Genomic DNA, 27,407 nt, shown 5'->3' with positions numbered 1-27,407 from the left:
GAAAATTTATTTAAAGTGGTTATTTTTCTGTTTTAGCGTTGTAGTCCCAGTTTTCCCTCTAAAACAAGGTTTATAGTTAGTACATTTACCAAGTAATCCTCTGAGCGCTTAAAGTTTTAAGTTAATCCACCGTTCTCGACGATTGCGCGTTATATATTTATTTCTTGCCGATAGTAAATTTTCTGAAAGCTAAATTTCAGATATTGTTTATTTATTTTATTTTATATAAAAAAAACTATATATTACGTGTAATCACGCAGGTTTTATTCAAATATAAATAAATATTTTATGTACATAATCTCCCTTTTACGTAAACAATTATCAGATTATCCTACTTGTCGCGTTAATTCTTTAACAGGCAAACCACCAGCAAACGATTTACTAGGTGAGTTACGGTTTAAGCACGGCCCAAATCTGTGTCCAGTTGTTCTTTGTGGAAAATGTACACATTATTTTATTATACGTATATACACAAACGTGAAATATATACGTTTGAGCAAATCTTTTTATAGTGACCGCATGTCCGTTTCGTGAATACGAAAACAAAATATAAAATTCGCCGTCTTATACGGCTTGTTTCAGAATAGCGGTTTTGTTCGGTCGTTTCGTGTTGTTATTGTTACTGTCAGACAATATACATCATGATGCAGTAAATCACCAAAAAATTACTATTATGTGCTCCTTTATTAGCAGGAAATAATGAAAATTCGTACGCGCTCAGGGAACACAATGAATTGTATTGAATTGTGAATAGCGGCAGATTGAATAAAACGGGATATGAAATTATTTTAATTATATGCATAACACATGGATGCACTCTTATTTTAAATGCCAGATGTTTCATAATGTACATAACGATGTACTTTTTTTAATAATTAAAATCGAGCCAGGTTGTACGTTATATTAAAATTTTCTAATAATGAGCTATTTCTACTAATATATGTATTCAAGAAAAAAATTAAAATATGGTTTATTTAGTATTCAACAACAGTGTACATAGAAGGTTTAAAATAAATTAATAGCACTTTAAAATTTAGCATAGATAATATATAAACTTATTTGTTTACATAAAGTAACAGACTTGCAAATTTTAGTTCTTAACTCAAGTAAGTGTTGATCTTTACAGTTAGTTTATGTGTTAAATAAACCGTTCTAAGTTAAACTTGATAGTAAAGCATTATATGAATAATAAATACACAATATATATATATATATATATATATAAAAGTAGGAAGGCGTTATCTGATGGCGCTTTGATGTATATTGTTTATTTTTCAACTTTCTTGTAATAGTTATTATAACTACATTAGTGTCAATATATTTTTAAATTATTTAAAAATAAATACACTTTTAATGTTACTAAGGCACATATTTGTTCTAATAGCCAATATACCCCTTCAATTATTGAGGTTTTGGAGTAAATCTAATGCATCACTTATTCGACCGATCCGTGCTGCGATTTCGTATGCGTAGCGAGAACTCTAGGAGAATTCATGCCGAAATATCCCTCCATCAACTTTTCTTACTTACCACCACTCCTGTCCATGATCTTTTTCAATCTACCTCCACGAATTTTATGCGGAATTTATCTACGAAGGGTCTGCTAGAGGGAAATATACAGCCAGATACCGAGAGGGCACGCCCGGAAAATCTTCGGCGTGTAAGTAATTGTATTGCTTTGGAGATGATAGTTTCAGCCGATAGAGTCTCTAAACCACTGACTCGTTTTATTTTATTTAAAATAATTGTGTTTACGTTTGTTTCGAGTGTAATTAGTATAAGCCAATAAAAAATGGACGGTCGAAAAAATACGTTTATGTGTATTTACAAAGGGATTTGGCAACGCGTTCTATGCGAACCGAATCGCTAATTCCAAAAATTTATGACATTGTAACACGATGTGAATTTTAACTGTTTGTACGTAAATCAAATTTTAACGTAGATCGAGTCACATGTATGAACGATAAAAAAATCAGATCATTTTTATTTTCATCGTTGGTGCTGTATACGTAAAAATCGCAATTAGTAATTTCCAATTTAGATTATTCATAGGTTTTAAATGTTTTTTTAATGTATATGCTTTAAATGATTTTACCTTAGAAACATTTATAAAACGTATTAACTAAATAAATATTTACAATACCAAATTGAGATGGTTAACGATTTATCTGAAAAAATATTTCTGTGACTTTCAAAGGTTTGATTTATTCATTTTAAAGCTTTAAATATTCATGATTTATTAACATTCGATGTGTAAGATTAATTGGCTCGTCATTTTTATTTATTTTTTTGCTGTGATTTGAAACTCAAAAATGATTCTAATAAATAAGAATATGACATATATTTTGTAAAGTAAAAAATGAAATTTACTATATAAAATCATTTTATTTTTTACATTTTTATATATTGTAGAATTATCAAATATATTGATTTTTTTTATTAAATATGGCGTTGATTACAAATCTGTAAAATTCGTATTTTTACAAGACATACATATCATACATTTTTATTCGCATTTGCTAATTATGCTAGATCAAAGGCATTTGATTTGTAGTTCAATCAACATCATTCCCACAAGATAATAATTTTCGCTGAAAAGCCTGCTTTAGTTTTAAGTGTCTATGTCTTTCACTTGTGTATAGTTTTGTAAATATACTTAGTCCTTCTGTATATACGGGTACTTTAAAGCTGTATAAACACCTGTTGATGGAGACTAATCACTTACATTACCATCACAGTAATAATGCAAATAGTATGAAACAGATCGTCATTCAAAACAGTGTGAATAATGATCAAATTTTGATACTTATTTACACGATGATCGCGGATAATCAGTTTTTAACTATGTAAACAAATTTTATAGGACGATCCGTACAAAGGCTGTGCGTTAAATTTTAGACATGGTAAATAATGTGAATGTTTAATGAAGCGTTTACAAATTTACCGACTATTATGTACGAATTTGTAAGCTTAGCAATTTAATTAGTAATTTAGACTACTGATAGATATACATAGCAGAATGCGAAACGCGCAATTTTGTTACTTGTCGCTATACGTACAGCCTAATTAAATTGTTGATGTAGAAAAGGCCGCTTGTACTACCCGAGAGACGTTTTACGCGAGCTAATTTGCGTTAATTTATTTAAACAATTCTTGAGAGAGAAAAAATCTTAATTTATATACTTACATACGTATGTATGAACGGATAGGTGGTATGTATTTATATGCCTTGATGGGCTCTTTGGCAAATTGAATATTTTACAGTCGGGCCCTCTGCCTCACTTAACCTAATGGACAAGTGGACCTTCGTTTTGCGAGGGGGGTCCCAGCGACGGGCATAATTCGTTAAATTTCCCCACAACTCCCCTAATTGTTTTTCTTTTCGCTGGTCACAAATCTGCTTCGCTTTAAACGAAAGAAGAAGGAGAAATAAAGACAAACACAGCATGTTTTTTTATAAGGTCGAAAGTTTTTTTCTCTGTTTTATATATACGAAATTTTCCTACGGCCCTTGTGTAATTTATTTCATATTAGAGGGACGTCGCAAGCAGGCACGACGAGGTCTGCTTTTGCTATGGCATGAATACAGGCCACTTTGCCGGACATTAACCCAAATCCCCAGGGAACCTGAGTGTCCTGTGAAGAACGATGATCTTGTTAAAATCGTATCATTAATCCGGATCCGACCCTAAAAATTTTGCTAATAGTTGTATCATACTTGGTAATGATTCCACGTAAATTTTTAAAAGATATTTTTTTATTAATTAGCTGAAAAATCTTCTTTGAGGTAATTCGCGTACTGTGTTCACTCGTCTGTGGCACGAGCTTCAAAGAAATAACCAGAACAAGGACACTCAACGTCGTTTTTGTCATCCCTTTCAGATTCATATATGAAAAAGATGGATAAGACCCTTGAAAAATGTGTATTGATATGAAATAAAAAATATTTGTATCAATTTTTATACAAATAAAGTAAGCTTAATTCCAGGGAATTATATTTTTTAATAATTTCGAATTACGAATTGGAAAATATATGCAAGGACAATTTTAATTTATTATTTGTTAGTTGTATATATATAAAAAAAAATATTTAATATTTTTAAATACTAAAACTGAATTAAAATTAAACTTATATTTTGATTAAATATTAAGCAATCGTCTGTACTAGTTTTTTTAGTTTTATATTTATATAATATTTCATTGCAACGTTGAAGGATAATAAATTATTTATTTAACAGCTTAAGATGTTTTGCTGTTTTTTACTTATGACTTTAATTTTAGTTTAAACCATTAGAGTGAAATTATTATCTTAAATTAAAATAATTTATTTATAAACAAATATTGTTTTTTAATTTAGCTAATCGCTCTGTGGAACAATCGTATTGAATAAATCAATATATTTACATGGGTTCTGAATTTTAATTTTGAAATAAAAAATTAGTTAAGTTTAGAAAGATTACGTATTATTTTAAATGCACTAAAATTTGAATGTTGGATATAAAGTATCTTATACTTTGTAAATCGTATCGCTTTGAATGAACGGTGCATAATATTATACGTAAACAAAAGAAATGTATTCAAAAATAAAAATTGAGTTTGCTCTGATTGATTTTCGAGCCGCCGATAATGCATTCTGTTGTTTCGACCAATGAAAAACGAGCATTCAAATATAAAACAAAATGGCCAACAGTACCGTGACAACAGTTTTAAATAATTATTATTTATAAATAAAATATTGCTACGCCACAGTAATTTTCATTAATTCGGTATGAACGTTGTGCCATTTGACTGAATATAAATAAGCGGATTGCAAATAAACTAGATGGGTTATAACTATGAAAATTAAATATATACATAATGTGTTGAGGATAAGAAGAATACATTGATTTATTTTGATAAACAATCATAAAACAATCTTCGTAATGAAATCTTCAAATTTTGAATTCCCGGCGACCGGCTCCGAGGCCGAAAAGTGAGTTTTTTTTTTTTATAATACATAAACATTATCATTGCTCCCGATTTAATGCACATATTAGTTAGTGAAACGTGAACATGTAATATATTCTTAGTACGTATGAAGATTAAGGGTAAAGTCGATCAAACGTATTTTTTATCTATTAATATTTGGGGATACTATATTTTACGACGATCGCGTGACAATAATTGTGATGCAGTCGGTTTTTTAGATGAAAAAGCTTGGTTACAGCAAAATAAATTAAAACCATTATTTTAGCAAAAAAATTCACCTAGATCGTTTCGTTCTGAATGACGACTCGCAATATACATGTGTTGTTTCTTCGATGTTATCTAATAGACGACATTTTACAATGATTATAAATATGTGATTGCATACATAGAATAATCGATAACCAAAATATCTAAGAGTGGCTTATTTTTAATTCCGATGTGTTAAAATATGTATGTATACGTCATGGTTCTTAATTAATTTTTGTTCTGTGCCATTATTCCTCTTTAGGAATAGCCAAATTCAAGATATTTAGTTACAACAAACCGTGATATATTATTCATATAACCAAACATTTACTGGCACACTCATAATTTATAGTTTTAATTATATTGTCTATAATTCCAAATGATACATCACTTTGAATCATATTCAATTGAAATTCTGTGATTAAAACATATTTTACTGTTTATTTAATTGCTTAGAACTGCGCGCAGCGAGAGCTTGCCAGATGACAAAAGAGCTGTCACATTTAAGCAAATTTGAAAGGGAAATCCCGGTTTTGGGCGCGCTTGAGAACGAATTACGAAATTGATTTTATCGATTTAAATTGTAAAACACGTATCAAAATATGTATAAAAATCATCAAATTCCAAAAAAAATATTTTTTAAATATGTTTAGTTTGTACGGGATTTAAAATATAATATCAATAATGTGGATTTGTATTAGCTTCCCTATACAGAAATCAGATGTACTTAATTTTGGCGAACGTTAGCAATTTAAAGTTATAGTTTTTAGAGAATTTTTAAAATTTCGCTTGAAAAAACCTTTTCAACAAAAAGAGGCAAAGTTTTAAAATAAGTACTATTCATTAACAACCAACTACTAAACACATAGTGTTGCAAAAATCCCTCTTACTGACGCCTTCGAAAGGAAACTTAAGAAAACTATTAGTTTAAGTTTAAATTTTACCATTATACATACTATACTTATTTACATCAACATAGATAGCTAACTTTACATTGACTCCCCCTAGCTATTTACGAGTTATTCACGAGCAATTAGAGGGCAAGGCAAGATAAAGTGTACCATCAAACCTTTTAAATGAGCTACATGGTATAATATATACATGTAATATATGTCTCATTTTTTTTACTATATTTATTGATATATACACCTATTCTATATATGTATATTAATTAAATTAAATTAAATTAAGACTACTAAAATTAAAAAACATTATCAATCGTCTAATAATAATAAAATATTCCCTGATACTATACAATATTGAATATATGAATATATTTCGTTTATATCTCACTATAATTGGAGCAAAAATGGGTTTAAAACAAAATGTAATCCGTCAGCTTTTACTGACACTCGATGCCTGTGCTAAAAGGATTAAATCTTGGGATCAAAATCTGACAACATTGTTAAACCTACGTTGATATGTTGTAATCCTGTAGCAGTATAATATTTATAAAAAAAACTGTAGACAGCTTTCATACGCGAAAAATTTAGTATTATAAAGAATTTTTCCAGCGAAACAGCGTCACTCGTGCAGCACACTCCGATCAAATGAAGCGATATGAAGTTGTATTCAGCATTCAAATACACTTTACAACTATGAAGCGGAAGCACTCAGGACTAATTTATTTTCTCTGATGTGTATGGAGAGATCGACTGCATGCTAAAATTTTGCCTACAGACTCTTCCATGCACGCCGTTAAAAGATGTTTAGGTTATAATACGCTGCAAATAACTGATAAATTATTTATTTATTCCAAATGTTAAAAATAATCCAGATAAAACTGCGCTTCATCGGACTTTGCTAGTTAGGGTCTAGTTTTCGACTTTGCCGGAAGGTTAGACAAGTATGTAAATTTGTTTTAAACCGCAAGACAGTGGTATTCGGATACTACAGCCGAATTGATAAGGAGTTGAGCGAGTTTAGTTCAGGAGTTATTTGCGGGAGAAAATTTGCGATCTGTATGTAGCGATATATTCATAGATACGTTTTGTTTAATTTTCAGTGACCAAATTCATTCGGATTGGCATCGCCGACAAGAACGACAATCCACCGTACTTCGACAAAGCCCTCTATGAGGCGGAAGTGGATGAAAATGAAGACATTCAGCACACAGTACTCACAGTCACCGCCAAAGATCACGATGAATGTAAGTCGTTATATATTTTTTATACTTTAGTACTTTTAAAGAGTCTTTGAGGTCGTATTGAGAACACGTCTGAACAAAACAATATATGTAACACTGTCTCTATATGTAATACTACCTCTAGAGATGTGTTATAAAATGCTTTACAATATTTAACCGGTGAATATGTTTCTTAGAAGTACGATATAATATTACAATACAACATATCATATATTGTACATTAAAGATACATATTTATAGCTAAATTCTGAAATATGACTTATTATCTTAAATCAACTATTTCTTTAACGTTTCTTTAAACTTAAGCTCAATATTAATAAATATCATAACTAGATTCTTTATAATTAATGAAGCAGTTAGTTAATAATACTTCATTAAACATATTAACTTTATTACTAACATATTTATATATTTTCACAATATTATAATATTTTAGTGCCAGGTCAACTTGAATATAATATTTATATAATATATTTTCACCTTTCTTACACTTTTTAATACATTTTTATGGCATATTAAAACAAACTAGACATTCTAATTAAAAACTTCAATGATCATTTCTTACCATATTCATTAAATAGGTATTACTAAATTTTAATTATTTAAATTTGCTTTATAAAATTGCTTGAGTTATATAATTAAATTATTTTAATATGTTTTAATTAAATAATATTTAATTATAACAGTAATTTAACTTTTGAAAAAAGTAAAATTATTTTACTTACACAAAGTCGGTTCAACGTTTTAGCTGTTATATATATAAATATATCTAATCAATGTCTGTGTAACATTTCTTTCACTTTTAGTTTAAATCCTAAAATAAAACTTCAATCAATTAGAATATCTTGTGAAAATATTTTTTATCTCGGAAATGACTAAAATTATAATTAATTATGATATTTATGTTTAATACTATATTCTAAATTATTATCGTTTATTAAAAATATATTTAAACAAATTTTAGTATTATTATGAATCAGTCATAGTAAAAGGGTTTTAATTTCCGTCTTTGATATAATATTTTTTATCCACTCACTCCAAACACCCAAAGGAAACGTGTCTCAAATTGAAGCGAAAAGTTAGATAATTGCTTTAGAATGAAGAAAAAATCTTCGCTTTATTCAAATTATACCTTTTAGCTACAGTTTCCGGTCGGCGGACGAACGAAAAGTGGTTATTTATGTAATCGTCTTCTCTTCCGGGAGTCCACTCTTTCGAAACCTTTTCTTTTACAAAGTAGTATTTGCATATTCATGAATTTGGACTGACAGTCGTGGAAATCGACGTCTTTGGCGGTGCCAAAACTCGCAACGAACTCTACAAAGTAGATTCGCTTCCGCGTCAAACCGGAAGCGCCGCGTCCGTCACACGCTAATGAACCGGAAACTACAACCAAATAAATTTTTGGGATGCTGCGAAGCTTTTTCTTAATAGCGTCGTTACATTAGAGGAGCTTTCGTTCGTTCTTATTGGACGGTGCTGACTTGGCAGCTGCGAGTGCACTTATTTGCATCCGGGCCGGACACGAAAACTTTTTCGAGTTTGCAGTTCCAAAGATTTCTCGATTGAGAAAGTTTCCAGAAACGAATTCAATTCGCTGACTATCCCATCATGCGGTTCTTCTCTACTCTACATTCCGTGAATTTGTAATTTGAGAGTGTCATAAAAATCATATCGTACTTATCGCTTGGACAATCCAGAAATTATTTTATGTTTAAAATAACTGTATTAGTTATTTAAAGTTATCTTAAGCTTAAAAGGTAAATAATTAAGCGGTTTTTATTCAATATTATCCAAGACCTTTTTTAATATAATATATTTTGTCTTATTATGTATATCTAAAGAGTTTTTTGCACAAATATGTAGAGAAATCGTTCAGTATCGATAACGTTATGCCAACTTTTTTAAAGCCTGATAGTTTCAAAAGCGCGTTTTCTTAAATCGATTATTTCCGCTTGCGTCTCGTACCAAGGACATAATTTTTCGCCTAACGACGCAAATCTGGGACAATAAGTTCTGCCAATAAAGCGCTTTATAATAAAATATCTTCCGCTTCGGATAGTCGACGCGAAAGCCCGAAAAATGGTACTTTTTTCTTTCCGCAGAGGCGCACTTATTAAAACATATTGTTATGTATCCGAGAAACGGATTTGCTTCAGGGACCAATAAAAATTGACGACAGTTGAGAAATTTCTCAGGTATATCTTATGGAGGTGTGCGGAAGTATAGGGAGCCACCGACCATACTAACAATCACAATCTTTTCTGAACCATTCAATCGGAACTATTTATGTCCCCGGGCGGAGCACTGGATAGGAATTTTCGTGAGCACCATTGTATTGTGGAAAATAGGAAAATATTGCAATCGGAACGTATGTGCGCATGCTACTATACAGTCACAAACCAAAAAATATTGAAATATCACCTGTCGTAGAGCATTTTGAATAGAAAACGTGATATAATGCAACACATCTCAAAGTCATAAATTTAAATGAAAACATACTCAACTTGTATCGCAAGCTTATTCAGTAAGAAAAATATATTAGGTCATTTAATTATACACTTCATTGGGATATTAATCTATGATGTTTCATAAAGAACCACCATCAAATATGAATTTAAATTAGTTGCATATATATTATTATTTTTAGGAGCTTTGTTAAGTTAACAAAATTATACATAAAAAATAAAAATATACATTGTTTCTTAAATATATTCTCTCATTACCGTTGTTTATTTATAATACGTTTGAATGATATTAAATATATTAAAATTCAGCCTTAAAAATACTATACGCGAAACACAATATGATCAGTTTGCCTCGTTAAGAATAATGCTTATCCAGCATTCAGCGACGATTCTTTTTGTCACGTTTAAGCCGAACAAATCGCCGAAATCTGGCATCGTTCTAATGAAACGGACCATTTGTTACTTTTGCACATACATAAAAAATGAAATCCCGCGACTATCGCGTTTCTATTCATATTTAATCTCGGATAACTGTCGCAAAGTACTACTCCGTTTAATTAATTCGCACATTTAGCAACATTCGTGGTAATCCGCAACACTGTGCGGTTATTGTTTCGTCCGGTCCGACCAGATAAAGCCCGATTCGGTGATTAGACTTTATTGCTTTTAGCGCAAAAATCGGAAATCAGATGAAACCCCCTGACCAGCTGCGTTAATTACCGGAACTCGAAAACGAGATTACTCACCGCTCAATCGATTTGTCGCCGTGGAGATATTTTACTACCTCTCATCCCCTTTTTTCAAAGGATATTTTTATCTCTGCATTCCTATCGTTTGATACTTTCGACTCGGTTTTATTCCCGCTTTCAAGGGGACACTTTAAAAAAGTTATTCGGCGAGCCGCCGACGCGATAACTCTTTAATGTTTTCCATTTTTATTTTATTTTTTACATTCTATTGTATTCGATGTATACAATTTATATCTATATACAATAGCCGGTAATGACTGCTTTGTTATTTGCTTTATTAAAAAAAATCTGTAGCTTTTATTTGTATCGGCGTGTATTTGTTTATTGCGTGTAAGCCCCTCGATAACTGTAGGATATTTATAAGGATTAAGGGATTGATACCGAGCCTTTGGGAAGCATTTATTTGTACATTTATCTTATCCCTGAAAGGCAATGTATAAGCGCACTCAGGATGTCTCTTCTGACTTATTTATAATCCTTCCATTAACCACATCTGACATTGTTTACGCTCCTTATTTTAAAATATGTTTAATACATAAAAAAACTATTTGTATTGCAACTATTATACATATAATATAAATAACGATTCAAGATTAATTAAACACTTATTTTTTAATTAATTAATAAATACTCAAAGGCAGGAACAAATTAACTGACATAAACATAGATTCAATTTTTTCAGACATTTAAAAATATACTCATTTTTTATCTTATAATAAAAATATATTTTTTATGATGAGGATGTTAATTAAAATGCTAATTAATAGATGGATATAGCCCTGTGTAAAATAACACTAGTGATACTATTTTTTGTATATTGCAAGTCATTCAAAATAAAGCTAAAAAATAATATATAATACATCTTTTTATACTAATCTTAATCTTTAAAAAATGCATATTTATCTTACAATACCAATCATTAAAGAACACTGTCATTTTTATACCAGAAAAGCTTTTGGGAAGCATTTATTATTCCATATATATATTTTCCCTGAAAGGCAATGTATAAACGCACTCAGGATGTCTCTTTCTATTTATTTATAATCCTTTCATTAACTACATCTGACATTGTTAACGTTTCCCGTTTTAAAATATCTTTAATGCATAAAAAACTATTTGTATTGTCACTAATATAAATATTAATTCAAGATTAATTATACAATTTTTTTAAATAATTATCAGTATTCTATATTTTTCTTTTTCTTTCGCTAAAATTATGATCACAAATGTTTTATTTTATATTCTTATTTTTTATCAAATTAGAGCTAATCAAAAATTGTATACATGAAAATAGTTTTAATGCTATTTTATGTGTTTTGTTGGAATTTATCACACAATAATTGTATTTAATTCTAAAACTACGACTGAACATTAAGTTATGTTTCTGTTAAATGTTGGTTAAAAGTATAATTAGGCACTCTGGTTTCTCGATGTATTTTAATTATCGAGACATGAGAATTCCCGTCTTTCTTAATAATTCTTGATAAATTTAGATTAATAAAAAATATATATAAAATATTGTATGTGAATATAATAAAACAGTATAATAACGTAGATATCTTTATATTATTAATGAACAGATTAAGAACAAAAAACCAAACTTCAATTGGATAATAAATTGTTATAATGGACGTGAATAATCAACGAACCGGAACGGATTGATCTATTTCGATTGGTTACAGAACATCGGGTTACGAAAGAATTTCGGGTTTCCATTTTTATACCCAAATTATAGAGAAAATTGACAATAATAGCAGTTTTTTTTCAACATTTTTTATATTTCGTAACAAGATGTAGATAAAAAATGAGATTTAAGTTCGCTGAGAGGCAAATTTTATGGCGTAACTCTGTGAAAAGCTATACATTTTGATAATCTGCCAATTCTATCGTAGCGCGGTTTCTTCTTATCTGTTTATTAATGCAATTTCAGATCCTAAAGCAAAAATAAGAACAACCAAAGTAGTTGAAAAAATCGTAAACAATTTTTTTCTATTCAAATCTTTCAAGAAAACGTGCATATTTTGAAGCATCTGGCACGGATTAACCCTTTCTTATGCAACGGTATAAAAATTGCAAAAATAATAAAATAGGTTATTTAAAAAATAAAAATTATATTACTATTAAGAATCTATATTTTTTTCGATGTTTTTTTTGTTTTTGCGAGATGAAAATTGTCATTTTTAATTTTCTTAATTTTCTCAAAAATTCTTGAGAAATTTTAAAATAAATATGTTATATAGTTTTGTTTTTATTTTTGCTATTTTTTTACTAATATTTTAGCTTGTAATTTATATTATTTATAGTAATTGATATATAAAACAACTTGAAAACGGTAAAACCTAAAATAGTACTAACCATCGGTCATCCTTTTTTTGTTAGAAATATTTATATAGAAAAAAATCTATGAAAAGCTCCAACACATTTTCGAGGTCCGCTAATTTTCACGCAGTGCCGTTTTCCTTATCTGATTATTCATGTAATACTTAAATTACAAAAGCAAATATAAGGCTAATTTGCTATTCAAATACTTCTGACTTATAATATAAGCTTTCAATTTAGCACGCATATTTTCAATTATTTGGCACAGATCTACCCTTTAATGCACGTATTAAAATAAAATCAGCGGTTCTACATTATTTAAAAAATCATTTAAATTTAATACTCAACAAAAAAGTCTTTATGAAAATTCTTGAAAAATTGTCAAATTTCTTAAGAAATAAGAATTTTTTATTTGGGATTTTTCTCAAAAAATTCTTGAAAAAAACACATTTGTTTATAATTATAAAAAAAAACTGTTCCTAACATTTAGTAAAATATTATTTTTAATAAATAATTAATTAATCTTAAAAATCTTGGAACAAAATAACATGTATTCTTTTCTAAAGCAAATTCAACAGATTTTGGTCGTATATTATATTTCGATTATAAAGAAATGTGCAGTTATCTTATAAGCTAATCATAGCGCAAAACTACATGAAATTTTATCTAGTGGATAATAATTTAAAATTTCTTGAAAATATTATTTTCTACACTAGATTAATTTTTAAAGACTATTCTATAATCATCATTCGTAAATATTCGTTCTTTTTAGTTTTGTATCCACTCGTGTATTTTTTTACAAACACGTATGTATTACAAAGGCGTGTTTTACTTTTGCTTGTAAAAGAACCTGCATAGAAGTACGATTTATGCTTATTTAAATATGTCAATATATCATATTTTATATTAATTACATAGTTTATTAAATTTAGCTCATTACCATGAATTTTGCAACTTCACTAAAGATAATAGTCTACCGATATTTTATGCAAAGCGACTTTTAATCTCGACGAAATATAATTTCACGCTCGCGGTCCGTCAAAGCGTTTTCATATTTTTCATATCCCTTTAACCGGAGAATTTTCACAGTTAAAAAACGGATTTAGTCGGTAGTAGCGCGGAAAATCGTTTTACCACGAAAAGCGCACGGCTCCGTCGCAGTAGCAACACTTTGCAGTGGATATTTTATGTAAATGCTTAATCCTGTAAAGTGTCTCTAACGTATCGGGTTCAAGTGCAGAATGGCGTCTACAGAGTGCTTGGGGATTATTTTTATTCGCTGCATTAACCGATGGGTACGACGCTCTCGGTTCTTTTAATAAAATTAAATAAAACATCTTGAAAGAGTACGAAAAAAAACAATAGCGAAATTCAACCCTTTTTGATATTTTTTAATTAGCATCTAGAATTTTCACAATGCTGCTGATTAAATTATAAAGCCTTAATAACAAAAAAAAATAGAGCGCGACTTAGCGGTATGTTTATGTTCCGGATAATATCTGAAAAAATCAGAAGCATATTTAGATGTCTTAAATAATAAACAATAATATATTTGGTAATGTTTATACCTTTAGAGCATGCCTTATTTGGTATATGAAATAAGTTCTTGATTCATACGTCATATTAAATTAACTAACAATAAATGCCTGTCTAGACATATTTTAAATAATCAGTGACAGTGATTGACATTGCACTTATTTTTTCATCATGAACGTTACTTTTTTCTGCTTTAAATACACGACACATTTTTGCCTCATTTTGCTTATTCATAATAGAAACGAGTTGACGATGATTCTCTTTTGTATAAGGAATTCCAATCACAGCGATTAAAAGCTTGTAAACTCTTCCACGTCACACGGATTCAAACTTAAAAAATCGTTCTCGTTTCTACTTTCTTAATTACTCTCGTTATTTGAGTAATGGCACTCATATTTCTTCAATTAAGCTACTTTATTAATAAGCTTCAACTCATGAATAACCCTCATTCATGTTTAACGTTTCAAGCCTTCATATGTGATAATAACAAAGCATATAACCAAATCGAACCATAACTCACCTGCCGACTATACAGAGTTTCGGTTAAATTATCGCGCAATTGGAAAGCGAGAATTCGGTTTCGAGTTAATTAAGTAATTTTGTTCAATGGCGCAAATTCGCCAAAAGGCACACGCGGAGCGTTAAATTCAATGATTTACTTGTTATTATATTTCAACCATTGAAGCTTCATTGCAGATTGCAATCTCGTTATTACCTTCGGCTATAAAAAAAAGCTATGCGAGATAAACATCGTACCTAACCGCGTCTACAAACTCGCACGCGCGCATGGTAATGTCGAATCATTTCTCGAAATGTGTAAAGTATGCAAATGTACGTAAGAGTAGTTCTAAAAGCGTGGGGCCCGGCAAAAAAAATCAGTATTTAAAAACATTTTATTTTTAAATTACTGGCAATAACCAATCAAAGCAAGAGTGGTATAAAAATAGTTAAGATTAGGGACTAGTTTGGGTTAATAAATGTATTGATTAATATGGCCATATTATTAGATTTTTAACTGCCTGAATTAACTGTAAGTAAAAATATTATTGTTTTGTTCTTTAGATACAAGTTAGAGGTTTTAAATAAATAGATAAAAAAATACTTGGGTCAGATACTTTTGGGTTTACTGGCACATACGTACAGAGCTTTTTCCAAATTATTCCATATCTGAAATATTGCTCGCGCGAAACGCAAAGCTCGTGAGCGCGTTTTTATTTATGATCCCTTCTGATTTATCTCTTTTCTGTATTTTTTTGCGCACTGATGTTTCATCTCTCGCCCCGGTCGCAAAAGCAACACCCACCCACTAATCTCATTAGTGTCAAACTTTGCAATATCATCCAAGAGCGAGCCTGAATTATAAAGTGGGCCTGATTGGCGAGAGAGAGCAAATTGGCTTCTTGGTTCAAAAGCATCTCGACTCGGCGACAATACTTGTAATTACATTCACGTTAATCATGTATGCATATATTATACATATGTATAATATTAAAATACTTTTACACACATAATTTGTTCACTGTCTTAAGCATCACCCTACAACAGTTTCGAAATTCAAATATGAAAATTTTGTACTTAGTACAAAATATAGAAAAATGCAGACAAACTATATTGTTTAGTATCATATTTATAATCATTTAAATAGGAACATATATTAGATCTAATTCATGAGCTTTGCATCAAAATATGTATACAATGGTTATTTATATACACTCGCTATAAATACACTGTTGTATTATACATTTCTGAATATCTGTACTTAATAATGAGTATAACATTTATTTTTTAAAAATGGGTCATCGCGCCTCAATTTTTTGTAAATATCGTTTTTTCTCATTAATATTTCATCAACGTCAATCAAGGTGTGTCAATTAAATATCACGCGAAGCTCCTTATAATATTTAATAAAAAAATATTTTTAACGAAAAAAATGTAATTTTAAATCTTTTAAGAACATCTCAAACATTCATATGCACATACCTGAATAATTTTATATTTTTGCAACATCGTCTCCGTTGCGACAATATTGTTCGAATAAATGTAATTTAAACGTCGACCGGGTCGTGTATTCGCGTCATGCCCCGCCTGAAAAATTTATATTGCATGTTATGTCGGACAATTTTATGAGCTTAAAGGCACGTAATAAAATCTTGAGCGAGGCACTCTCACCCTGATGGATCTCGTTCGAAAGGGACGAACAAAATGGATGGCAGGCAACCCTCGAGCCGAGAAGAGGGTACATGCCCCGAGGACAGCGCAGCCGAACCGAAAGAAAACTGACCTAGAAACTTCACTATAACCACAACTAGGCGCCACCCCATTACCTATTCAACCCTTAAAAAGTAACTCCGAAAATACGTCCGGTGTGGCGTCCGAAAAACGGGATTAACTAACGGTTTTTTGTCGTTTAACTGGATTTCTGCCGAGTGAGTTAAAATGTTTCTTTTTTGGCAATTTACAATATTCTTTCTAAACATACACACAATAATAAAATATATAGGATGTTTTTAATTAATGTAATATAATAATATAACGTTGGGTTGTAGCTGAAACAAGCTGTGCCTTCGACGAGCCAGAATGTAATTAGTGTGTCACGTATATTCCACGATTTAACGTGATTATTGTCATAATTTCAATATTGCAGATCGGCTCGTCTAAAAATGTGTTATATATTATGTAATATAATACGTCAAAGAGACTGATATTATATTAAAATTGCTTTAAAATAACTTTGAAGGTTTCAAAATTGTATCCATCAACAAATTCAAAAACTGCAGTCTAACATTCTTAATATATTTGGAATCCAATATATGTTAAATAGCTCTTGAAAATTTATTATGCAACACATTGTGTTAGATTGCCTCATATTATGCCTCATATTTTATTATCAGCATGTAATGAAAATAGTTTTCCTTGACCATATAAAACTATGGTATAAATGAAATCTAAATATGACTAATACAAGGAAAATCTTAAGATATTTTCATCTGAATATTCTAGTTTTTAGAAACACTTTTAAACTCAATTAATTGCGTTGTTTTTACTGTCTCCACGACAAAATATAATTCACAAAAAATGCATTTTTTTATTATATATTGTTTTTTTCTTAAAATAGCACTTTTTATTTATTAGCAAAATATCTGCTCTTTTTCTATAACATCGTGCAAGAGCGTGCTACTCTCAGATAAAATCACTAATATTAATATTATTAATAATATTAACAAATAGTTCTTAAATATAATATTTATATTTATGCTTTACTTGTAAAAAAGTTATCTAATTTCAGGTTTTCTGAAGATCTTATAAATCTATTCTCAAATTATTTGACCAATAGATATCAGTTTGTCAAGTATAATAACACTTTTTCAGAACGATATAAGACCTCTACTGGAGTACCTCAAGGATCCAATTTGGGTCCATTGTTGTTTTTATTGTTCATTAATGATATAGAAACAGCAATAGAGCATTCAGATTTTTTATTATATGCAGATAACTTGAAAATTTACAAGAAAGTGCATTGGATTTCTGATTTCCTTCACCTGCAGGAGGATCTCAACTCTATATGGAAGTGGGCTTGCTATAACCAATTGCCTTTCAGTGTAAAGAAATGTCACACAATTTCATTTTCAAGGTCGTTAATGCCGGCAAAATATTCCTACCATCTAGGCCGATATTTTCTGGAAAGGTTTTCTTTAACTAAGGATTTAGGTGGGACTTTCGAAGAACGTTGGAAATTTAGCCAGCACATTGCAGAGACTCATAGCAAATCATTAAATCATTTGGATCCCAGGCGTAGTGAGTCAATGTAATGAATTGAAGCTGGAAAAAGTACAGCGTAAATTTCTTCTATATTTATACTTGAAGGAATACGGGTATTATCCGTTCTTGTTTCCTAGTGCTTTTATTTTAGGAGCCCTGGGATACGTTTCTTTGTCGACTCGCAGAAGTGTTTATATAATTAAACACTTCTGGAAATTGCTCAAGGGCATCGTAGACAATCCTTCAGTGCTCGAGCAGCTTCAAATGTGGGCTCCTGAAGGTGGTTATAGTTCTCGGTCGCGTCCACTATTCTTGCCTGTAAAGTCTAGAACTGGAGCACTTGCTAACTCTTCTCTGGCAAAGGCAGTTCGTCTGCTCAATTATGTTCATAGAGATAATGACATTTTCTCGTGCACATACGGAGTTTTGGTTCAGTTCTTATGGGACAATGCACACCTATTGAGGTGATTTGTGTCTGTTATTTTATCTTGTTTTTCATGTTTTTACTTATATGTTTATGAGTGTGTGTGTATTTATGCGTATATGAAATTGTATGTATGCATACTATATATTTATATCTATTATAATATATTTTATACTTTTGACAATCATGACGCATTGGGTTTACCTGTCAGGTCACGATGGTTATAATTTTAATAAATAAATAAATAAATAATTTATAATAATTAATTATATTTATATTTACATTCCTTTAAATAAAATACAGTTAAACTTAGGATTACTAATATTTCGTTGCAGAAACGTGTTCGTAAATTTCGCCATAAGAAATAATGAAAATTTCAGTTGATTCATTCTAAACCACAAAAATATTTAAATACATAAAAAAAATTGGCGTAAATTTTTAATTTATGAAATAATCATATTAAAATCTCTGCTGTTTATCACAGCACAATAAAATATTTTTATTTTCATGAAAGTTTAACTATTATCCTATCCAATGACTTGCTTTCGCCTCCTTTTGCGGATTTGGCGAAAATGTGTTTTTTAATAAGTCGTCCTCGAGATCTGGGAGATAAGCAGGAGCATTAACTTTAGTGACAAAATATTTTCTAAAAGTTCACAGCAAGAACAATTATCGGCTCAGCTGGGAAAAAAGTGACGTTTTGAAAGACATTGCTATTTTATAAAATGAAAATTAGTAACCAGATGTTCCACTGTATTTATATTTATAAACATTTACTATTACCTATCGTAACGTAGAAACTATTTAATAAATTGATCAATGTATGTAAATACATATGTTTATGGTTCGCTAGATATTCATTCTTATTATTTTGCAAAATAGGTACGTCGCTTTATAAAAATAAATATAAAGGTCGTTGTTATATATCGTTCGTTCTTACAGATTGCTTTTTTTTATGAATGAATCAAAGGAATATGAATTATACAGAGTGAAAAATATGACTTTGATGTTTAGTCTTTTTTAAGTAATTCGACTGTTTCGTTCATGCTTTTGCTCTCGAAGTCACTATTATTTATAAATATATATTTTAGGATATTATTATTTTCTCGAGTGAAACTAGCAACGCCGAATTTACCCTGTTAACTTTAAAAGTTACACACACCTCACGAGTGAGGTACATTTTGAACGTCAGAAGTTTCAAGTCTCAGCAACATTCAAAACCGGAAGCGGTGGTCGCTTCTCGAAAATTGCTAGCAAACATCTCTGTCTCCCCGCGAGCTTTTGCACTTCCGCTGGGCGCACATTGCCCGCAATATGGCGGCGACGTCTTTTCCGGCGGCCGCAAAATCGCCATTTCGGACACTTTTAAAAGCTCGTTCCCGAGAAAAGTTTACCGAGTGCCCGTAGAGAGACTGAGTAAACAGCCCTTAACCGACCACCTCATCTAACTTCATGAACGAGCTTAATAGAACGCTTGCAAATATTTAACGGTTTCAGATTTTCTTGAAAGCGGTTTAAAATAAACATCTAAATCATTTTTTTCTTTAATTTGTAATAAACACTAAACTTCTAGAAGCATGAATTTAATGTGTGGAGGATATTCAGATAGATTAAAGTATTTTTAAAGAATAAGTTACAATGGATCATGTTCATTATTTTTCTAGAACGTCACTTTTTTTTGCTTAATAGGTACAACACTATTTTTATTGCTTATAACGTCACTGTCAAACGGCAGTGTTGTTAATTAAGCAAAAGCTATTCTTATTATATAAATTTACGTTTCCATTAAGCCAGTTATTGTACTTTATTTTTCTAATATGCTTCTAAATGTGTTTGCATCTCTGTTCATGTCATAAGCAGCGTAGTACTTTTAATAACACTTACAGTTTATATAGTAAACGTACAAAGGAGTTAATTACAATATTCTTTTGCACTTCTTATAACTTTCAATAGAATCAATTATTTTACAGCTATTTTCAATTAAATTCAAAATTATGATAATGTTTTATTGATAAGCAATAAAGATATAAAACCATGTCGCATTTATTATTCACTTTTAGTAGTAAATATTTTATATTAATAGATAATAATACGCGTATTTTATTTCACTAATTAAAAAAATATTTCTTGTTCGTGGAATATTTTATATAGGCATTATTGACAGACATAAAAATAGTAGGTTTTTTTCAAATCCAACTGTTCTGTAGCTGTAAAATTAATAGCACGTAAATGTCAGTTTTTACTGGTTTTAAAGATCTTTTCTTAAACATATGCTGTTATAATATACTGGTAAATAAATGTACATATTATTTGCGGCGTTTAGAATTTGGTGCATATTTTACTTCCAGCGTTTAAAATGAGAAATCTAGGAGACTCTGGGGATTGTATAGCCGGTAGAATTTATGTAATACGCGCGTGTGTGTAAAAGTTTGTTCGCTTTAAAGTTTTAGGAAACCGTTTCTCGCGCAGAAGTGATTTCCCTCAATATGTGTAAATGTTGTTGGCAACTTTTCCGCAAATTTGCTCTTAACGTAAAATTTCGCACGGGATTTAATAAGCGACGCGAGGAATTGCCAGCGACACACTATGTATGTTAATAATTTATAGATAGATTTAACTTTTCTAATGATATTATCGTTAGCTGAATTTGCCGTTGAAATATTATTTTTATTGACGAGCGGCTCTATATTGCGTATTTATGGACAAACTTCGAGTGCGTGACTTGAATTTTAATGAAAAATAGACGTGGATTACAAAGACGTGACGATTTTTCCCATTGAGGTATTATTTTGATATCCATATGTACATATAACCTTCCGGGAAGTAAAATAATTAAGATAATAGGAACTAAAATTTATATTTCTTCATTAAATACGCATTAAGTTCTAGAATGACCGAATAAATACGAATTAAAAATTCACGGGATCAATGGAAATACGCTATTACGGTAAAAAATACATTTTATGGGTCAATGCGACCCTAAGCACACACTTTAAGCGTATACGCACATATAAAACTCACAGTTTCGCATATATCGCATTAAAGCTCTATTTACGAACGGTTAAAGTGTAATTTACACGGGGCGAAAAGCTCCAATATTTATTTACGGTTTGTCGACTCTGTTGTTTACGGTTGCTGCTGCGGAGTGTTTTGTGAGCGATTAAACAATTCCATAATTTAAAAGACAAACGTTTTTCATACTTTTTTAATCATATAATAGACAAATTAATAAATAGGACTTCCTTCTATCTTTTATTCGTTCGCGTGACTCTCTTTTATCAGGGATATACATATATATGTAACTGACGTATAACTCATCAGAAAGCTCATACACTATTAGTTAACCTTATTTCGTCTACATGTGCTAAAACTCATACTGATGAGTTGTTCTATATATGTACACACATACATATCAAGAGCTAAAAGTGTGAGTAGAGATAAATAATTCAAGTGGCGTTTCCCGTGCATGTATTGCGTTACAATAAAATTAACATTGTTTCTTCCCGATGTCATGGAAAAGTCACGTAGGAGCACCGCCTCTCGCGGCGATAATATAGCGAGACGAGATGACGTCTTAAAATACATATAAAAAAATATCAAAGCTCCGGAGGAATATAAAAAATGTGCGCGGATGTTTTACGACTCGGATTCGGAGGATGAGGTTTCCAATCCGTTAAAATTGGCGACATTGTAATTTTATTTATTTCCGAAAGTAACTACAATAGTAGTTTCCTAAAAAGCCTCTGAAAACCTCTGTTATGAACCGAGAAGCGTACGGTGTAAGTCATTTCTCGTACAACCTCAAATTAAGAGTATAACTTTCTGGCTGTATATAGTTTAAGTTGTTAATTTAAAAAGTTCAGTTTAAAGTCGTTTAAAGTTCGTAACTTGCATAAAGGTTTGCGTGCTTTATGTTATTATGTTTTGTTTGAAAACGAGCAATTAAATCATAGGCCAAATCTCAGTTCATTTAAATTATGCTGATGTAAAGTTCTATAGTTTTACTTTAGGATTATTATACGTAATAATAAATATAATCGGTCTTGTGTTTAAATACCATTATAATGTGATGTTATCGCATGAAAAAATATTTAAAACTCAAATAAATATAAAACATTCTTATCTGCACGTAGCCTTACAAGGTTTGGGGAAAAAAATTATTATTTACATATATATTATACTATAAATAATAAAAATACCCACTCATTTCTTTATATGTGAAAATGTATACCTCTGAAATCAATTGTTGTTTGCAAATAATATACGGCTTGTATTTTACTTCGTAGTAATTTTTCTTTAGCTTTATTTACTGGTGAACATAAATATTTGAGTAAAGAATATATAATTCATTTAAAATATATTGCTAAATATACATTTTTTTAATAAATCTGTATCATTGGTCAGTATATTTTATAGCATATAAATAAGTTGTTATCGACATATAAAAAATATTATTACTTTGAATTGAATACAAAGCAAAGATATAACTAATTAATGAATTTCGTATTACTTAAGACTGCTTTAAAAGTAACAATATTTTTTATTTGCTATACTAATATTTTTAGAATAATTTTGTATTTAATATTTTAATTTTAATATTATCACACTAATAGTATTTAACATATTTATTATTTTTTACGATGTGTTGCTCTTCAGTAAAATTGTATGTTTGAAACATATCTGGATCAAATTAAGTCTTTAATTGTATGATTTTTGTCTGACTGATTCTCGTAGCTTTTTACCTATCGATTATGAAAAACACTCTTGTTAACTCACTCGTGCAAACTATACTTAGCCCGTGCTGCGTATCGAACTCGTTTAATAATAAATCCAATTTCGCGTAACCCTTTGAATTTTATATCAGCTGCGGCTTTAAAACTTTTTTCCGACACCCGCGGGAGTACTCAAATTTAAAATCCAATAACGGCTCCCAATTTCGGCTAGAGCTCACAATGCCTTCGTCGCAGTTGAAGAATCTCGCTGATATTGCAGCAAGGGCAACGACTTCTCTGTCGGTGCTGGTTATTAGTTAAAAGATTGCCGTGCGCGTAACCGCGTTTCAAATATTCACTAGGAAACGCTGTTGCTACGAACATTATTTTTCCTTAACCCCCTCGTCGCCGCTTCCGCGTTGCCTTTCTGCCTTTTGAGCTCTAAACAAGCGAAACGTGAATAAGTGATGAGGGTAGATTCAACTACAGATTTTCCATTCCTTAAAATAACCGAATATGAGAGGAGAGCAGGCCATTCGACGAGACCTCGGAGCACATATACATCGCTTATCAAAGGAAGATGATGTCGACACGCCTTACATGAGGCACTCTAACTAAATTTTTGACGAATCTGAGTTAATTAGTCTATAATGCTTGAATAACTCTAGATTGCCGGTACCTAACGTGTTTAGAACTTTTGCGAATTTAACGTTTATTTTATTCTTTGAGGAATGAATAAAATTAATAATAATCAGTGAAGTAGATACCTTTTAGAAACTGTTTCATTTTTGCAAAGCAAGTTTTAATTGCGTTTGATATAAAATATAGGTTTTCAACATTTTATGTACACCCACTAGAAGGGTTTGATTGGTGTTTATATTAAAACATAAGATGAATGAGTACTTTTTGTTGATTTAAAATAACACACATTTTTTTTATTATTGTTTCTCATTTATGATTTTATTGTTTGCAACCTGCAAGTCTACTTTAACTTAATATGATTCTTCAAAAGCTTTACTTACATTTATTCTTATTTTCAATCAATGAAATCTCAATGAATAATACATAGCTTTAATGTGCATATTTATAAAGCTATATTTTATAGCTAAACATATTTAAATATGTTTAGCTATAAAATATAGCATTATCTTGATGGGCATTGTCCAAGGTCGTATTGCAATGCAGCGGGAATCTAATGGATCTGGTGATTTATTATATTCTTGACCGCTTCGCAACAAAAAATATTCTATCAATGACGGAGAATATTTACAGTAAGAACACTTGCGTATTATTTTTTCTGGTCGCAACAAGGGCTTTTGTGTGGTTCATCTCCTATTGTCTTGTTTCCTTGTTGATTGATGATCATTTTGGTCACTGTAAATAAACGTGAGTTTTGAGAATAAAACCCTTTCAAACGTGAGCATTTGTGTGTGGTCGCCACATAATTATGTTTTTTTAACGATCATACAATTATCTGTATATAATATAAAGGTATCTATATTTTTGTACTAATTTATTTTTTTATTATTCAAAAGTTCATGAAAAACATTGAGAAAACAGAATGCCTAATTATAGTCTTAACCCACATTTAACAGAAAACATAACTGACTGTTCAGCCGTATTCTTGGAATTATATAAAAATTTTATGTAATAAAAAAACATAGAATATCGTATTCTTTTTTTTATGAAATACCTTTATTTATATAATATAAATATTTTTATATAATATACATATAATTTAAGGTAAATAATAATTATATATAATATTCATACATGTTACTTGCTAATAACCATTTTCATGTTTACAATTTATTATTAGCTCCAATTTGATAAAAATATAAGAATATAAAGCACAGCGTTTGTGATTAAAATTTAAGGAAAAGCCATTTTTCAATTACAATTATATGTTGTATTATTAAAATCACATTCTATACATTACATAATTTCTTTATTTATTATTTTTTTTTAAATTCTCTAGAAAATCAAGAAATGAAAATGTGAATTTTCATTTATTTATTACTTCAAATATATTTTACATTTAGATATTTATTATTTAATTCACTCCAAAAATTCTATTTGTGATATCTACGTATCACCTTCTTTTCAAATTTATTTCACGAAAAAATTATCGTTTAGAACAAATCTTAGCAGTAGGGTTGCTGAAAAATGTGTTTTAATCCTCATGCTTTTTTCCTTTAATAGACATAATATTGTCTAATAAAATAATCCAGTAAAAAAAATATATTTAATCCAAAAAAATTCAACCATGGTGTTTTCCCCAGACAGCTAAATCTTGATTATCTGCGAACCTTTATACGCTCACTCTATTGATCTATTTTTTGTACCAGTGCTGAAGTTATATCGCCAGTAGCATTTTGCTCAATAATGTTCGTCTTTTTTGCATTCAGACGACTTCAAAAACTCTTTAGATAATACCACTTTTATATTTTTTGCAAAACGAATTCTGAGATCACTATATTTATTCAAATGGTAATTGCAAGTAACTGTTTTTATTTTGAGAAATTATCTCAGTGCATTATAAGTGCAAATGCTCTTGTAATCAATTTGTAAGAGCCATCTTAAATCGACTCTCAAACACACTTAAATTGTTTTGGCAAACATTTGACTATGTAAGTGAAAGGAATAGATTCTCCACAAACATTTACCGTCCTCTCTTGAATATTAGTCGACGTATTACTCTTCGGTGTGAAACTTGATCATTATACGATGTTTAATCATATATTTTTCCGTCCGCCAATATTGAAATACTACTGATTCTTGCATGAATCTGAAATTTTAAGTTGCTGTTTATGTGGTTATTAGTGTGAAAATTATGTAATTACTATATTTGGTGGCATAAAAATATTTTATGTATACGTATAAATAGTGAGTATCGATATGAAGTTGTAAGTCGCTCCTCTGCATTATAAAATGTCACAGTATATTAAAGACCTGAAGTGAGAAATTTCAAGGTTTTCTACTAAGAAAATACTACGTAAATAATTAAAGTATATAATTGCTCTCGTGTTTATTTTAATTTAACGCTTCTATAAATAATGCCAACAGAAGTCGATTCTCCATCATGACGTAAAATTGAGATGAGAATCTTACATTCCCAGAAGCGTATAACAACTCATCAGAAACGATTTTATGTGATATTTGTGTCTCACTAAACACAAACATCACTTTAAATCGTAATAATTTATTAGCGAGGCGTATTCGTGCCTAAGGCACTCTGAAATTTGACTCGACAATATATATTATGCCTACTATATAGCATTGTTAAACCAACACTCATATTTGATTCTCGAAAAGCTTCCACTCTCTTAAAGTCAATGTCAATATTGATAGCAGTAATCTCCTTTTCGGCTTCTTTGGATATTATGCTCGTATACATGTGTACACACGCTTTGTCAAATAATGTGGTTTAAGAATTTAAAGACACGCTTGAAACATGCGACGTATATACGTGAATGACTTAGTATTTTCACTATTTTTTAATTATTGTATATATAAATAATATTATACAAAACAACGAAGATTTGTACATCCTTCAGTTTGTCATTATTTAACTTTATGTCTTTGCATGCCAAGCAGTATCAAGCTTACTTGCTGTATATTGAGGCAAATTATTATGTATTGTATTAATCAATTTAATTGAAAACTATGCAAATTTGCGCAAGTGTCGGAATTTCATTTGTCTGGTGGGACAATGAACATAATTTCATTCGGCGAAGTAATTCGCAGGACAGTCAGATATATATATATCCAGTTTTGGGTACGGTACAAATAAATATAGTACATATATTTGTGGTTTAATGTGGAAATAGTTGTAAACTGAAAATGCAAATTGTATTGCAAACTAAAGGTCTTTTCGTATCTAAGACGCCTTCCTTACACTTTGAACTTTGATCCACAGGTTATCGCAGGTGACTCGCTTGTCAAAGTTCCCCTCCGAGTTCGAATACCTCGTTTAAACGTTACTGCAACGTAAGAAGTTACAGCCTTTGTAACGAGACACCGCGGTATAACCCTTGCCAATCCTCTGTACCCCCCTGAGACTGCATAATAGATGTTAGA

The 27,407-nt window shown here is 30.1% G+C and overlaps 1 protein-coding gene across 8 annotated transcripts in view; it reads left to right on the top strand.

Moving 5' to 3' along the window:
* Window positions 1-27,407, top strand: part of CadN (neural cadherin) — a 487,595-nt gene that overhangs the window by 393,655 nt on the left and 66,533 nt on the right. For all 8 annotated transcript variants that reach the window (XM_088184574.1, XM_088184576.1, XM_088184572.1 and 5 more), the window contains one exon: window positions 7,220-7,363. In XM_088184574.1, the coding sequence (XP_088040700.1) occupies window positions 7,220-7,363 (144 nt within the window). The remainder of the gene's footprint in view (window positions 1-7,219; window positions 7,364-27,407) is intronic.

This window comes from Plectrocnemia conspersa, unplaced genomic scaffold, assembly GCF_051122295.1.
Source record: "Plectrocnemia conspersa isolate PC_06_02 unplaced genomic scaffold, ASM5112229v1 ptg000004l, whole genome shotgun sequence".
Taxonomy (NCBI): domain Eukaryota; kingdom Metazoa; phylum Arthropoda; class Insecta; order Trichoptera; family Polycentropodidae; genus Plectrocnemia; species Plectrocnemia conspersa.
Note: the sequence above shows the minus strand (reverse complement) of the source record. Positions and strands in the feature narration are given on the sequence as shown.